The sequence below is a fragment of the Camarhynchus parvulus genome, chromosome 8 (assembly GCF_901933205.1).
Source record: "Camarhynchus parvulus chromosome 8, STF_HiC, whole genome shotgun sequence".
Classification (NCBI taxonomy): domain Eukaryota; kingdom Metazoa; phylum Chordata; class Aves; order Passeriformes; family Thraupidae; genus Camarhynchus; species Camarhynchus parvulus.
In genome coordinates this window covers 989,445-1,001,524 of record NC_044578.1, presented here as the reverse complement: position 1 = coordinate 1,001,524, position 12,080 = coordinate 989,445, and the positions used below count along the sequence as shown (strand labels likewise).

The 12,080-nt window shown below is 48.2% G+C and overlaps 2 protein-coding genes across 7 annotated transcripts in view; both read right to left on the bottom strand.

Annotated features, from left to right (window-relative positions):
* Window positions 1-220: 220 nt before the first annotated feature.
* Window positions 221-10,745, bottom strand: DEPDC1 (DEP domain containing 1). 6 transcript variants are annotated; one of them, XM_030953875.1, is made up of 12 exons: window positions 10,695-10,745; window positions 9,705-9,970; window positions 8,368-8,512; window positions 7,566-7,684; window positions 7,031-7,161; window positions 6,540-6,587; window positions 5,719-5,859; window positions 4,451-5,254; window positions 3,739-3,911; window positions 2,919-3,095; window positions 2,530-2,715; window positions 221-844 (listed from the first exon to the last, which is right to left on the bottom strand). In XM_030953875.1, exons 1-12 carry the CDS (start codon window positions 10,740-10,742, stop codon window positions 704-706), a joined length of 2,379 nt encoding a protein of 792 aa, XP_030809735.1. In that variant the 5' UTR covers window positions 10,743-10,745; the 3' UTR covers window positions 221-703. The 6 variants fall into 6 exon arrangements, with proteins under 6 accessions (XP_030809735.1, XP_030809736.1, XP_030809738.1 ...); XM_030953876.1 differs by lacking the exon at window positions 10,695-10,745 and having other exon boundaries at window positions 3,739-3,819; window positions 3,865-3,911; window positions 9,705-10,598; XM_030953878.1 differs by lacking the exon at window positions 4,451-5,254.
* Window positions 10,746-11,459: 714 nt separating this feature from the next.
* Window positions 11,460-12,080, bottom strand: part of LOC115906382 (cystathionine gamma-lyase-like) — a 3,517-nt gene continuing 2,896 nt past the window's right edge. Inside the window, exon 4 of the mRNA XM_030953530.1 lies at window positions 11,460-11,471. Coding sequence (XP_030809390.1) covers window positions 11,460-11,471 — 12 coding nt within the window. The remainder of the gene's footprint in view (window positions 11,472-12,080) is intronic.

Genomic DNA, 12,080 nt, shown 5'->3' with positions numbered 1-12,080 from the left:
TAATTATTAAGTAAATCCCTAACTCTGGGAAAAATAGGGAAAATCAGTACATTCTGTTCTCACTTCATGGATCATCCATCACTCCTATTTTGAGAATCACACCAACAGATCCAAAATGAGTTTTCCATGAAAATGCAGAAATACACTTCAAGTCTTTTAATATAAATAAATATCAAAAAGCTGATGAGGATTTTACAGATGATATGAACAGAAGCATTTATGGAGTGAGATAACAATTTATTTATGGTGAACTGGCTCTCCTGGTCCTGAACTCATAGAAGCTCCTTTGTTTAAAGACAAACATTTTGAGAATAGAAAAGGCACTTAGCCACAACTCGCACATGTAAAAACTACAATAAATGGCACAAATTCCTCACAGACATTTAAAGGTTATAACAAGAGGCACGTCATTAGTTTCCCATTTTAAAAAATATATAAATTTTTGGTTAACAACAGCTTTATATGTATTTTTACATTTTCCTACTCCAATATATTGTAATAATTTGTAAACAGATAAATATTTTTTTTAGAAGTTATCCAAAGTATCTGCACCAAAAAAAAAAGTATTTTGGCACCTTCCAGCACAGTGTCCATGTAAACATTTCCTCCTTCCACAGCACAGCCAGCACCAAACTCCTGCAGCAATTCCTTTGGTGAATCCCTCAGAATTCCAGCAGGGAGAGGTGGCTCAGGAGGGGTGAAATCAGTACCTGAGGCTGCGGAATTTGGGCTTCCTGAGGCTCAGCATGGGCTGCTTGAGGGTGGGTTTGTTCTCCAGGAGCTGAGCTTCCGACTCCGTCCTTGGGAACCTGCTCCCGTAGATCTGGGGATATTCCTTCTGGAACTGCAGCACACACAGGCACCCAGGATGAGAAAATCCCACAACAACTCCAGCTGTGCCACAGCACACTCCCTGCCTGCTGTGCCTGCAGAGCTGCCTTCCAGGAATGCCTTGGATAAACTCTTTTACCCAACAGGGAGCCAAGGGATCTCCCAGGAAAGCTTACCACTGATTCCATGGAAATGAGAACACCTGGAATCAGAGCAGTGATTTGGACATTGTGCCTGTTTCCCTTGCAAGGCCTCAGAAAGGGATGAAAAACTGAAAATACATCTGAACATGAGCCAAACCCTTCCACTGATGGATCCAAACCACCTTTGTAATTTCTGGTGTTGACACAACCGGGACCTTACCCTCTAGAAAGTGCCATGAATTTGGCTTTTCCCAAGAATTCCCAACATTTCCCATCAAGCAGAATGTGTCCAGCAGGCCCAGGGCAGTGCCCATCCCTGTGCTGGCACTGCTCAGGCACCCCCAGTACTGGCACCATTTATCAACTATAATTAGCCATTCTTTTTTAGATTCAGAAGGTTTGATGAACCAAACCAGACTCACTTTTAGAGGCCCAGAAAGGTTCCACAACACACATGAAGTCAGAGCTGCAGAAGGGGCACCTAAGCCAAGTGTGGCTGTCCTGAAAAGCTGCTTGTTCAAAGGGGAGTCACAAGACTCGCTTAGGAGATTCCAGGACAAGTACAAAACTATTCCATTGGGTAGAAAGACTTGCCAAAAGAAAGAAAAACCCTCCAGGATTAAATCCTGCCAGAACTGCTGTGTTTTAGCCTTACTATTAGGCAAGTTGTTGGTAGGCCAGAGAAGTGCAAGATAATCTTGAGCACTGTAGATGTTACAAAACACAAAGCCAAGGCTACCAAAAGAATGTTTCAGGATTCTCAGCAGAGTGAGTTTTGTCTCTTAAAGCCAAAAATCATTGCTTTTAACCCCTATTGAATTTAACCCCACCTCTGGCATATTAATGGTGACTGGGATGGCCAGTGCAGCACAGGAATCCAGGCTGCAATTCCACAGGAATCACTGAATGGAGAGCTGGAGCTCCAGCACAATCATTTATCCAATGGTTTTACATCATCGTTTGAACACCACTGCTGCCAGTCAAAGGCTGCATTATTATGGAGTGGTTTGGATTGGAAAGAACCTTAAATCCCATCCTGTGCCACCCCTGCCATGGCAGGGACACCTCCCACTGTCCCAGGTGCTCCAGCCCCAATGTCCAGCCTGGCCTTGGGCACTGCCAGGGATCCAGGGGCAGCCACAGCTGCTCTGGGCACTCTGTGCCAGGGCTGCCCACCCTGCCAGGGAACAATTCCCAATCTCCCATCCATGCCTGCCCTCTGGCAGTGGGAGCCATTCCCTATGTGCTGTCCCTCCATCCCTTGTCCCCAGTCCCTCTCCAGCTCTCCTGGAGCCCCTTCAGGCCCTGGCAGGGGCTCTGAGCTCTGCCTGGATCCTTCTCCTCTCCAGGTGAGCACCCCCAGGTGTCCCAGCCTGGCTCCAGAGGATGCAGCATTAAAAACCATCTTTAAAATCCCAAGCAGAGCACATGAAGCACTCGACAGCTCTTGAGCACAAACATTTCTCAGCACATTCTGCTCCTCTCCTGCCCCAGGCTCTGGTGCCTGAGCCCTTCCCTCACAAAGGCACTGCACAAGCAGATGAAATGAACTCACCTGTTTCAACTTTTTCTTTTTCTCCTTCACAGAGAGGTTTCTATCCTTGATGATGTTCTCCAGGAGCTCTGCCACTGCAGCCTGTGAGGTGGAGACCTTTTGTTCTTCAAACTCCTGAGGAGTGATTTGTTTGCAGTAGGAGTACGTTGGCAAGATGGCACAAATTTCTTCTTTTTCCTGTTTGCACTGGAAGAAAAAGGGCTCTGCATGCACTCAACTGATTCTGTACTGTTAGAGTAAGTACCTAATAAACACCCACACCCACTCACAAGCTGCAAAACATTATAATTAATATCTATACATTCAAAATGTACTGGGTTTATTTGCATTTTCCCAACTTCAAAAGAAGCAATTAACAAATGACTCTGAACTGCTGTCATGGCACCAACCTGAGCCTTCTTCATGTGCTCGAGGTGATCCTGCACAGCAACCTGCAGGTAAGCTGGGACCTGGAATATTTCCTGCTGATGGTCCATCAGGAAGGACAGCAGGCGTGTGGAGAGCAGCTCATCCAGGTCTTCCTCCTCTGCACAGCGCAGGACACAGCGGGAAAACGTCTGGATCAGCTGGAAAAGTTCAGCACAGCTGCAGTGGAGAAAGCTGGGGGATTTATTTCCCTCCTCTCCACTCTACAGTGGCTCAAATCCCCCAGTACCAACTTCCAAGTATGGTCACACAAGGAGGAAGAGTCATCAGCTGAATAAAGTAATTTCTTTGGAATTGAACAGCACTTTCAATTAAAAATACATATTGTAAAAGGTGGTAGCAGAAAAAGGTTTAACCTATAGAAAACTGAACATCTTCACAGGACTGTAGAATAGGTTCCTGGAATGGTTTGGGTTGGAGCAGGGACACCTTCCACTGTCCCAGGTGCTTCCAACCCTGTCCAGCCTGGCCTTGGGCACTGCCAGGGATCCAGGGGCAGCCACAGCTGCTCTGGGCACCTGTGCCAGGGCCTCACACCCTCTGAATAAAGAATTTCTTCCTGCTTCTAATCCAAACCTAAATCCTCAACTGGTCATCTTGAGACTAGTGAGGTGATTAAAACCCGCAGAGCCAACCTAATGCACACCAGGTTTAAACTGGAATGAGATGGGCTTTAAGGTCCCTCCCAGCCCAAACCAGTCTGGGATTCTAAATAGCAGCAGGGTGGGAAATCAGGCTGAGGAATCATCTGCATTCTTCTAAGAAGAGTTTTCGTGCCCTTACCAGGGACCTGGTGCCCATGGCATCGTGCAGCCGTGGCATGTCAACGTTGCCACTGATCCTGTTCATCATCCTCAGCAGCAGCTGCAGCCTCCTGCGCCTCGGCGGGGGCAGCAGCAGGCAGCAGATCTGCAGGGCCTCCACTGCAATCCTCTCCAGGTGAGGCTGCAGGAGATCTACAAGTTAACCACAAAGACAGCTGGCATTAAGATTTGAACGAGCTTCCAGCATGTTTCTACCTCAGTATCACAGATTTCTTATTTTTCAATGTGATTATTTATGTTCCAGAGAAATCAGCTGTAACACAGAAGAGAATGTACAGGCCTTTGTTTGTGTGGTCATCTCCAACTTCCTTCATTATGGTGCAATTAGGACCACAATACAATTAAGGAATGACACTAATTATTCTCAGAAAATACAGATTTACAGAACAGAAAAAGACATCTCCAACAGGCAGGTGTGTGCAGATTCCCTGCTCCCATCACTCACCTGAGCAGAAAGGCCAATCACTGACACATTGAGCTCATATTCCAAAGATACTACACACAGTTAGCAGAGCTACAGCAGCTTAAACCATTATGCCAGCAGATTTCCTTTAAAAACCCCACAAATCCATGCTCTGTGCCTATCCTAGCGAGAGTGGCAGAGGTGAGGGAAGCAGGGATTAGTGAGGCCACACAACAAGGCAGTACAGCATGCTGCAGAGAGCCCTTACTTGTGCCAGCCAACACACAAGGGGAGGGGGGGGCAGAGCGTCCTGACAGCTCTGTGCTGCTCCTGCAGAGTCTCTTTTGGACGCTGATGGCCACGGAGGGGCCGGGTGTGCCCTGCCCCCGGGGCTGAGGCTGCACTGTGATCTCAGCACTGGGTCTGTTGATGGCACTGCAGCTCCTGGAGCTCCTCCTGCCCAGCAGGCTCAGGGCTGCCCGGGGCCCGTGCCTGCCACCCCGCAGCTCCTCAGCCCAGGGACACGGGCCAGGCACTCTCCTGAGGCCCTGGGCTGGGCCTGAGCTACCCCAGCCCAGCTCCAGCACCGAGGTCCCTCTGTGCTCCTCCAGCAGGTCTGCACTCCTCGTGCTGGTGCTCACACCTCCTGCCCTGAGGGGGGCACGTCCTCCTTTATCACACACACTGGAAGCAGCAGCTCCAATTCTCTCCAAGGAGTAACACCGTGTCCTAAACGCTCCAGGTGGCTCTTGGGCGTTCCTGGATCCTGCAAGATTCTGGCAGCTCCCTCCTATCAGGCTCCCAGCGCTCCCTTGCTGGCGTGGCAGTTTGTGCTGCTGCCATTTCTTTCCGTGCTGGTTTTGGGCTCTCAGCTCCTCTGAGGAAAAGCTCCTGGAAGCTTGTCCTTTCTCCTTCTTGTCAGACTCTTTGAGGAGCAGGCTTAGGAGAAGACACTCAGTGGACTTGAAAGAGTTCAAGTGAGGAGTTTTTGAAGGCTGAGGGTCACATTTCTCCTCTTGGACAGAACGTTTTCCACTGCCCAGATCAGGAATTTGGATGTAGCCACACAAAACTATCAGGAAATGAAAGAGATGTTAAAGGTGCAAGTGGTGTGAAAATGAACCAGTTCAGAGAGCTGCTAACTGGGCAGACAGACAACAAAGTCAAGATATTAATTAAGATATTAATTAAGACTTTAGTTCAGTCCCAAAGCAATTTAACAAGGCCATTGCATCCAACATGCAAGAACAAAGACAGGTAACGCTGCAATAGTGAGGAGCAGGCAGAACAAGCACATCTTCTGAAGTTTTTGTTATTGAATATTTAGAATGTGAGCTGAAACAGCAATTTAAATGGGAAATCATGAGGCAGAAGTACATTTTAATTAACACTAATACAGAAAGGAGCAGTGATGATCCTCCTCAGATTGGAGCTCCCACACGCATCAGGACGCCGAGCTCTGCTTTGAATCACACATTTGTCCCCCAGCTGATCTGAACTCAGAGCTGCCCTGACTGTTTCTAAATTCATACATACCTAAGATATTGACAAAGAGCTCATAGTATTCAAAAGTAAGCAATGGCTCAGGAAGACTGAGAAAATAATCAGCAACTGTTCTGAACACATCCCGCTCAAAGCCACTGTAGGTGTCCTGGCTCATGTCCTTGTTCCTGGGCCCTGAAAAGAGGGGAAGAAAGGAAATTCACACCAAAAATCCACAGTCCCACTAGAAAATAAATTCCTGAAGATCAGCCTAAACTTATTCTTGTTTCACAAGCAAAGAATGCTATCAGCAATGCACAAATACTGTATTTGGCACAATTTGTAAGCAAAAGCAGTGTAAGAGATTCCAGGCAGCCACTGAAGAGCCATGCTCAGTTCTGTTCCACACCAAGAAAATAAATAAAGAAAAATTAATCTGTGGTCTTCATAGGTTCCTCAGCAAAATTATCACCCACCCTTAGTGTGTGCCTTCATTTCCAAAGGACAGTGATCCCACTTCTCCCACAGGGAGCTCAAGCTCCTGGAGCAAAAGGAAGCTCAGCACATGGAAATAAAAGCTCATTATCTCTGGTCTCATTTGAGAGGCACTCATTTAATTAATTTAGAGTTGATTGTTTACAAAACAAAGAAAATGGATCTCCCTAGTTTAATATGAAGTGTAGGAAATGTTTTGGTCCAGCTAAAAGCCAGGGACTGGAAAAGCAAAGTCCCTTTCACTCCTGAAAAACTGCACTAGAGGAAAGCACCCACAGGTTTCTGAACTGAGACATCACAGCTGATTTCACACACACAAATATTTCCCTTTCAACTCTCAAAAGAGGTTTCTGGAACTTGAAAGCTCTTCAGTGACTTACAGTAGGCCAAGCACTTCATGGCTGACAGCACCCAGTGAGGGAGGTCTTCTGAAATCCAAACAGACAAAAGCACCATTTAGGCATGAGCCCAAATAATCAACAACTAATAATGGCTCACATGTATTAAATAACACAAAGCACAAAAGATTACATTTAAAACTGGTTTTAAATACTGCTCCACATGTAATTTTGAGAGGATAAAGGGGAATAATTTCAAGCTGAAGGTGGGCAGAGTTAGATGTGATACTGGGAAGGAATTTTTGGCTGGGATGGAATTTGGGCTGCCCCTGGATCCCTGGCAGTGCCCAAGGCCAGGCTGAAGCAGCCTGGGATATGGGAAGGTGTCCCTGCCATGGCAGGGGTGGGATGGGATTTAAGGTCCCTGAGCTGTGCTGTGGTTGGGGAAAAAGTGGAAACAACAGACTGTGAAACAGATGAACTATTATTTATAAATAAAGATTTTTAAGCAAATCTGTGGAAATAAATGTCACCTGCTTTGTCCTGCAGGATCACCACCCCGTGTTTGCTGGTGTGGCTCATGTTGTACATGACAAACTCAGGGATGATCTGGGCTGGCTGCAGAACCTCCTCCAGCGAGGGCAGTCCCAAAATGGTCTGCAGACTGGGGAGGAAGAGAGCAAAGATTTGCAAGGGATGAAGGAAAACAAGTTCTTTCCATACTATTCCAGAACTCTGGGTGAGCTAAAGTGCTGTCTGGTAACTTCTCACTTCTGGGAGGACAACTGGGGACACTTTTCCCTGGGACAAACAGCAACAATCACCAAGGAAGAGCAACTGAGGTGTGGAAAATAGATTTCAGCACCTGATCAGAAATTCCTTAAATGCAGCAATCCAAAGTTAATAAACAGATTGGAAAACCTGTGTAAAGAACAGGAAAAAATTCAACTCTTCAAAAATTCAAATTCAATTTAAAACCCAGTTTTAACAATTAAAAACAAATGGTGAAAGCTTGCTTGGGCCATTTCCCACTGAAGGAGAAGGTGCTGTGTGTAATTCCTCACTCACTGTATGTGGATGATATTTCTCCATGTTTCTTGCACATATTCCTGGCTTATTTCCCTCCTTTGCAGTGTGCCTTCCTTCTTTTCTTCTGCTACGTCAGCTCTGGGTCTTGCTAAGTTTTCCTGAAAATGAGTGGTTTATACTGTAAGATAAATGAGCTTCTTAAGGCAATTAAAAATTAGAGAAAATTGGAATTGGAAGAACAGGGCATTCTGTGGAGCATTAAATTCCACATGAGCCAGGGGGTAACCTGCAGCCTCAGCACTGAAATGGGAGCCCACAACTAAAAAGAAATGGAAGAAACCCCCAATCAATCCAAAATCAGCAATTTAAAAGGTAAAAACGCCTCAAATCCAGATGTATTAATATGTGAATTATTCTCCTTTAGGGCTAGAACCTAAATTCAGAATTTATGCACGCCAATTTCGCCTGAATCAAGGGCCACACACACATTCCATCTTCTCCAAAAAGATGTCCAATTAAATTATTTGCGCCTTTTAGTTGTCCCCCAACAATAAATTAAATTTCAACAAGGCCATACTGTGCAGATCATTTCTAGGACTTCACCTTTCAATGCTCCCAATATTTTAAAATCCCTTAGCAGGGATAATTCTGCACTGAGACAAAACAAAGTAAACCCAAAGCAAAATATAAATATAAATTTATTTCTTAATATTTCTCAATTCCTTAAGTCTAAACTGTTCTTTCTTAAGGGAAGATGCCACAACAGAGCAGTGTGTGTAAATTTTAAAGACTAAAGACAATGCAAGCCAACTGCACTGCTGTGAGGAACAGAAGTTATTACCACAGACTGCAGGAACTCCTGTTTTTTCAAACCCCTTTTGGATGAGCTGGGCAGTTTAAAAAGTTTTCCTTTGTCTCCAGAGAAGTTTTCCAAGTTCTCCCTTGGTGGGCTTGGTAGAGGTTTGACTGGAGAGGTTGGAGGAAATCTGTAATGAACGGGAGAGATGTTAAACACATTCAGAATTGATCTGTAATCAAATAAATGACTTGACAAAACAAAACCTCTGACTCCATACCAGCGTGACTTTGTTAGATTCACTAAAAAAAAGAAAAAAAAATTTAAAAGTTTATCATATGATAAATTAGCTTTGGGCTGTTTTTCTTGATGCCAAAGTCAAGCTGAAGATGTTGGCACAGCCTGAGCCCAGAACGTGAGAAGTGGGGGCCATGAATACCTTTAATTTCAGAGCTGCTTGGCTCTGTTTCCCACTCAGGCTTTGTGTAAAAGGCCCAAGAGAAGCAAACCCAGCAGGCAGCTCCTACAAAACACCCTGGCTTCACTCCAAAGCACTGGAGTGCAGTTTGAATTCCAGCAAAAACCTCAGATGGACAAAAGCATGGACACACGCAGGAGTGAAGCAAAACACTCAGAGGAGAAAAACTATGCTGATAATTAACTTTTTACCTAGGATGTTTAACCCAAAGCAAGCTCTTTTTGCAAATCTAAGCATTTTAAATTGTGAAAAATGCGTATTTTATGATTGGCTTTTTGCAAATATTAAAATGAATGTTATATGTGTTGTGTTAGAAAGTAACGCTGGATTAATTCTCTTAAGTAGTGTGTTAAATATAGTTTTAGGTTATAAAAAATGTTAAAATAGAAACTATGCTGTGTAGGATACTTTTTTTAAAGAAAGGACTTGCAGTGAGATAGCAGCCACAGGACACCTGAATCTTTCAGAGAAAGAGAATTTATTGCTCTCTTATCAGAAGAAATAAACTTCTTCTGTCTCAAAGTCGCTGTCAGGATTCAGAGGAAGAAGCTGACACTGCCCAGACAGAATCCTGTGTTTGAATGGAATTTATGCATCATGGATGAGGTGTATGAATCTGCAACAGGCTGTTGCTTTTAAGGGTTAATCCTCTGTTAACTGTGTCCTTTTTCAGGCTTGTGCTGCCCAGAAAGAGGTACCTGGACATCCATAACTCTTTGTATTTGTTGTCTAATATTGTCCTAATCCAAATTGTCCAAATTATTATTACTCTAATTATATTACTATTTTTATAACCATTTTATTACTATTAAACTTTTAAAATTTTAAAAACAAGTGATTGGCGTTTGTCACAAAATTAAAACACTCAACCTGCGAGACCGGGGGACAACTGTAACCTCAGTACCTGTACAGGGCACCGTTGTCCTCCAGATTTTCAGCGCCCCAGCGGCCCTTGATGTCCTCGATGACGTGGTTTTTGAGGAATTTCCGCAGGAGCTGCACCGTCTGCTGCCGGGTGACGTCGGGCCCGAAGCTGCTGTTGCTGCGGAGCACCTGGTGCAGCCAGTCCGCGGCCTCGGCGGCCGTGAAGCAGCTGCCGTGCGAGCGGAGCCGCTGCCGGTGCCGCCGCAGGGGCATCCCGGCCCGGAAGCACCGCGTCACCTCGTTCCACTGCGGGGACACCGAGCGGCACCGCCAACTGCAGCCACCGGCGGCACGCGGCCCCGGGCACCCGCGGGTCGCGACACCCAACATGTCGCGACAGCGGGGCGTCAACTTTATGTGACAGAGGGCAGGGCGGGGTAGGTCTCAAGGCACCCCCATGTCGCGAGGATAGGGAGGTGCCAGGGCACCCAAAATCGCGACAGAGCGCAGGGGAGTGCCAGGGCACCCACATATCGTCCTACAGGATGTCCCTGCGCACCCAATATCGCGACAGAGCGCAGGGGGGTGCCAGGGCACCCACATATCGTCCTACAGGATGTCCCTGCGCAGCCAATGTCGCGACAGAGTGCAGGGGGGTGCCAGGGCACCCACATATCGTGGCGCGGGGTGTCCCAGGGCGCCCCCGTGTGGCGTCCCCGCGCACCCGCACACCGAGAAAACACCCGGGGCAGGAGCCACGTGTCGCGACAGCGAGCGGGGGGGGTGTCCCTGAGCCCCGTCACGACAGCAGGCAGGGGGCTCCAGGGCACCCGGGTGTCGCGGCAGCGGGCACGGCGCATCCCCAAGCGCCCCTCTGTCGTGACAGCAGGCCCGAGGGGCAGAGCCACCTCCCGTCCCGCGGCGCTCGCACGGGTGCCACGGGCGCCCCGCTCCCCCCGCAGCAGCCGCGCCCCCGGCTCCCGCACCGCCCGCCCGGCCCGGTGTCGCGGCAGCCCCGCTCGGTGCTCACCAGCCTCGTGGCGCGGTACGGCCCCGGCCCCGGCCCCGGCCCGGCCATGGCGGCCCCTCAGCCGGGGAGCGCAGCGCCCCCTGCCGGCCCCGCCGCGCGCGCAACGGCCGCCGCCGCCGCCCCGCCGTTCGAATCCACCGGCGGCCGCTGATTGGCCGAGATGGGCGCACCTGGCGCGTGACGTCACTGGGCGGCCCGGGCTGAGGGGAAGCTGAGACCGAGGGTTCGGATCCCGGCCCGAGCACCTTCACCGGCCTTAATTACCCAACTGTGATTAACAGTGATTACAGAAATTCATGGACCCCAGTTCGTTACTTAACAGTCATTAACGTGCTGGGACAGTTGGTCCCGCCTCATGTCAGAGCTGCCTCTGAGGTGTAGGGGGTGGCACTGGGTGGGCTTTCAGGTCCATTCCAACCCAACCCAGACTGGGATGCTGTGGGATGAGGAGAGCTCAGTGGGAACACCTTCACTTGGGTTTGTCAGGATTTAATCCCTCTGTGCAATGATGGTTGTTCTGGGTGTGGCCAGTACAGAATTGTCCTGCCTCAGCTCCATCCCCTCCTCAGCTCCATTCCCCTCTCTCCCCTCAGCTCCATTCCCCTCTCTCCCCTCAGCTCCATTCCTTCTCTCTCCCCTCAGCTCCATTCCTTCTCTCTCCCCTCAGCTCCATTCCCCTCTCTCCCCTCAGCTCCATTCCTTCTCTCTCCCCTCAGCTCCATTCCCCTCCTGCCTTCCCACAGGAAAATCCCAACAGCTCCAGGGTCACTCCATCCCCTGAGTTTGAACACAAGGAGCACATGCACAGGGGAATATAATCAAGTAAAAGAAAAGCAGGTTTTAATTAAAATTATTCCAATCATTCCCACAGCACATGGTTTTTTCTTAAAAGAGACAAAGATTCCTCTTTAGAAAGTTATTATTTACCAGGTGTTTGATTTCACTTCATTTTCAATAAAACATCAAGAGAAGAAAAAGCTCTTAGGCAAATTTCTAACTTAATTACAATAAATCTGAGCTCCATCAAGTTTTTGAGCTGAGCTGATGGGTGAGAAGAGAATGACCTGAGAGCAGCAAGAGGAAGCAGCCCCTGTGCCCCAAACCCTGCAGGAGCAGGAGGAGCACTGAGCTCTGCTGGGAGAACTGGGGTCACATTCCCGGGGTGCCCCCGGCTGCTCCCACACAGCTCCTGGCTCCAGGGAGAGCCCAGGCTGTGCCCAGCACACCCTGCACAGCCAGGGAGAGCAGCCCAACAGCAGCAGGGAGAGTCCCAGGAACCCAGGCTGGAATTCCCAAAGGCAAAGCAAGAGTGGTTTGGTTTTCCGTGTCCTCGTCCACAGCCATGTCCAGTTCCAAGGTCCTTTCTGACCCTCAAGGTTTATGCAA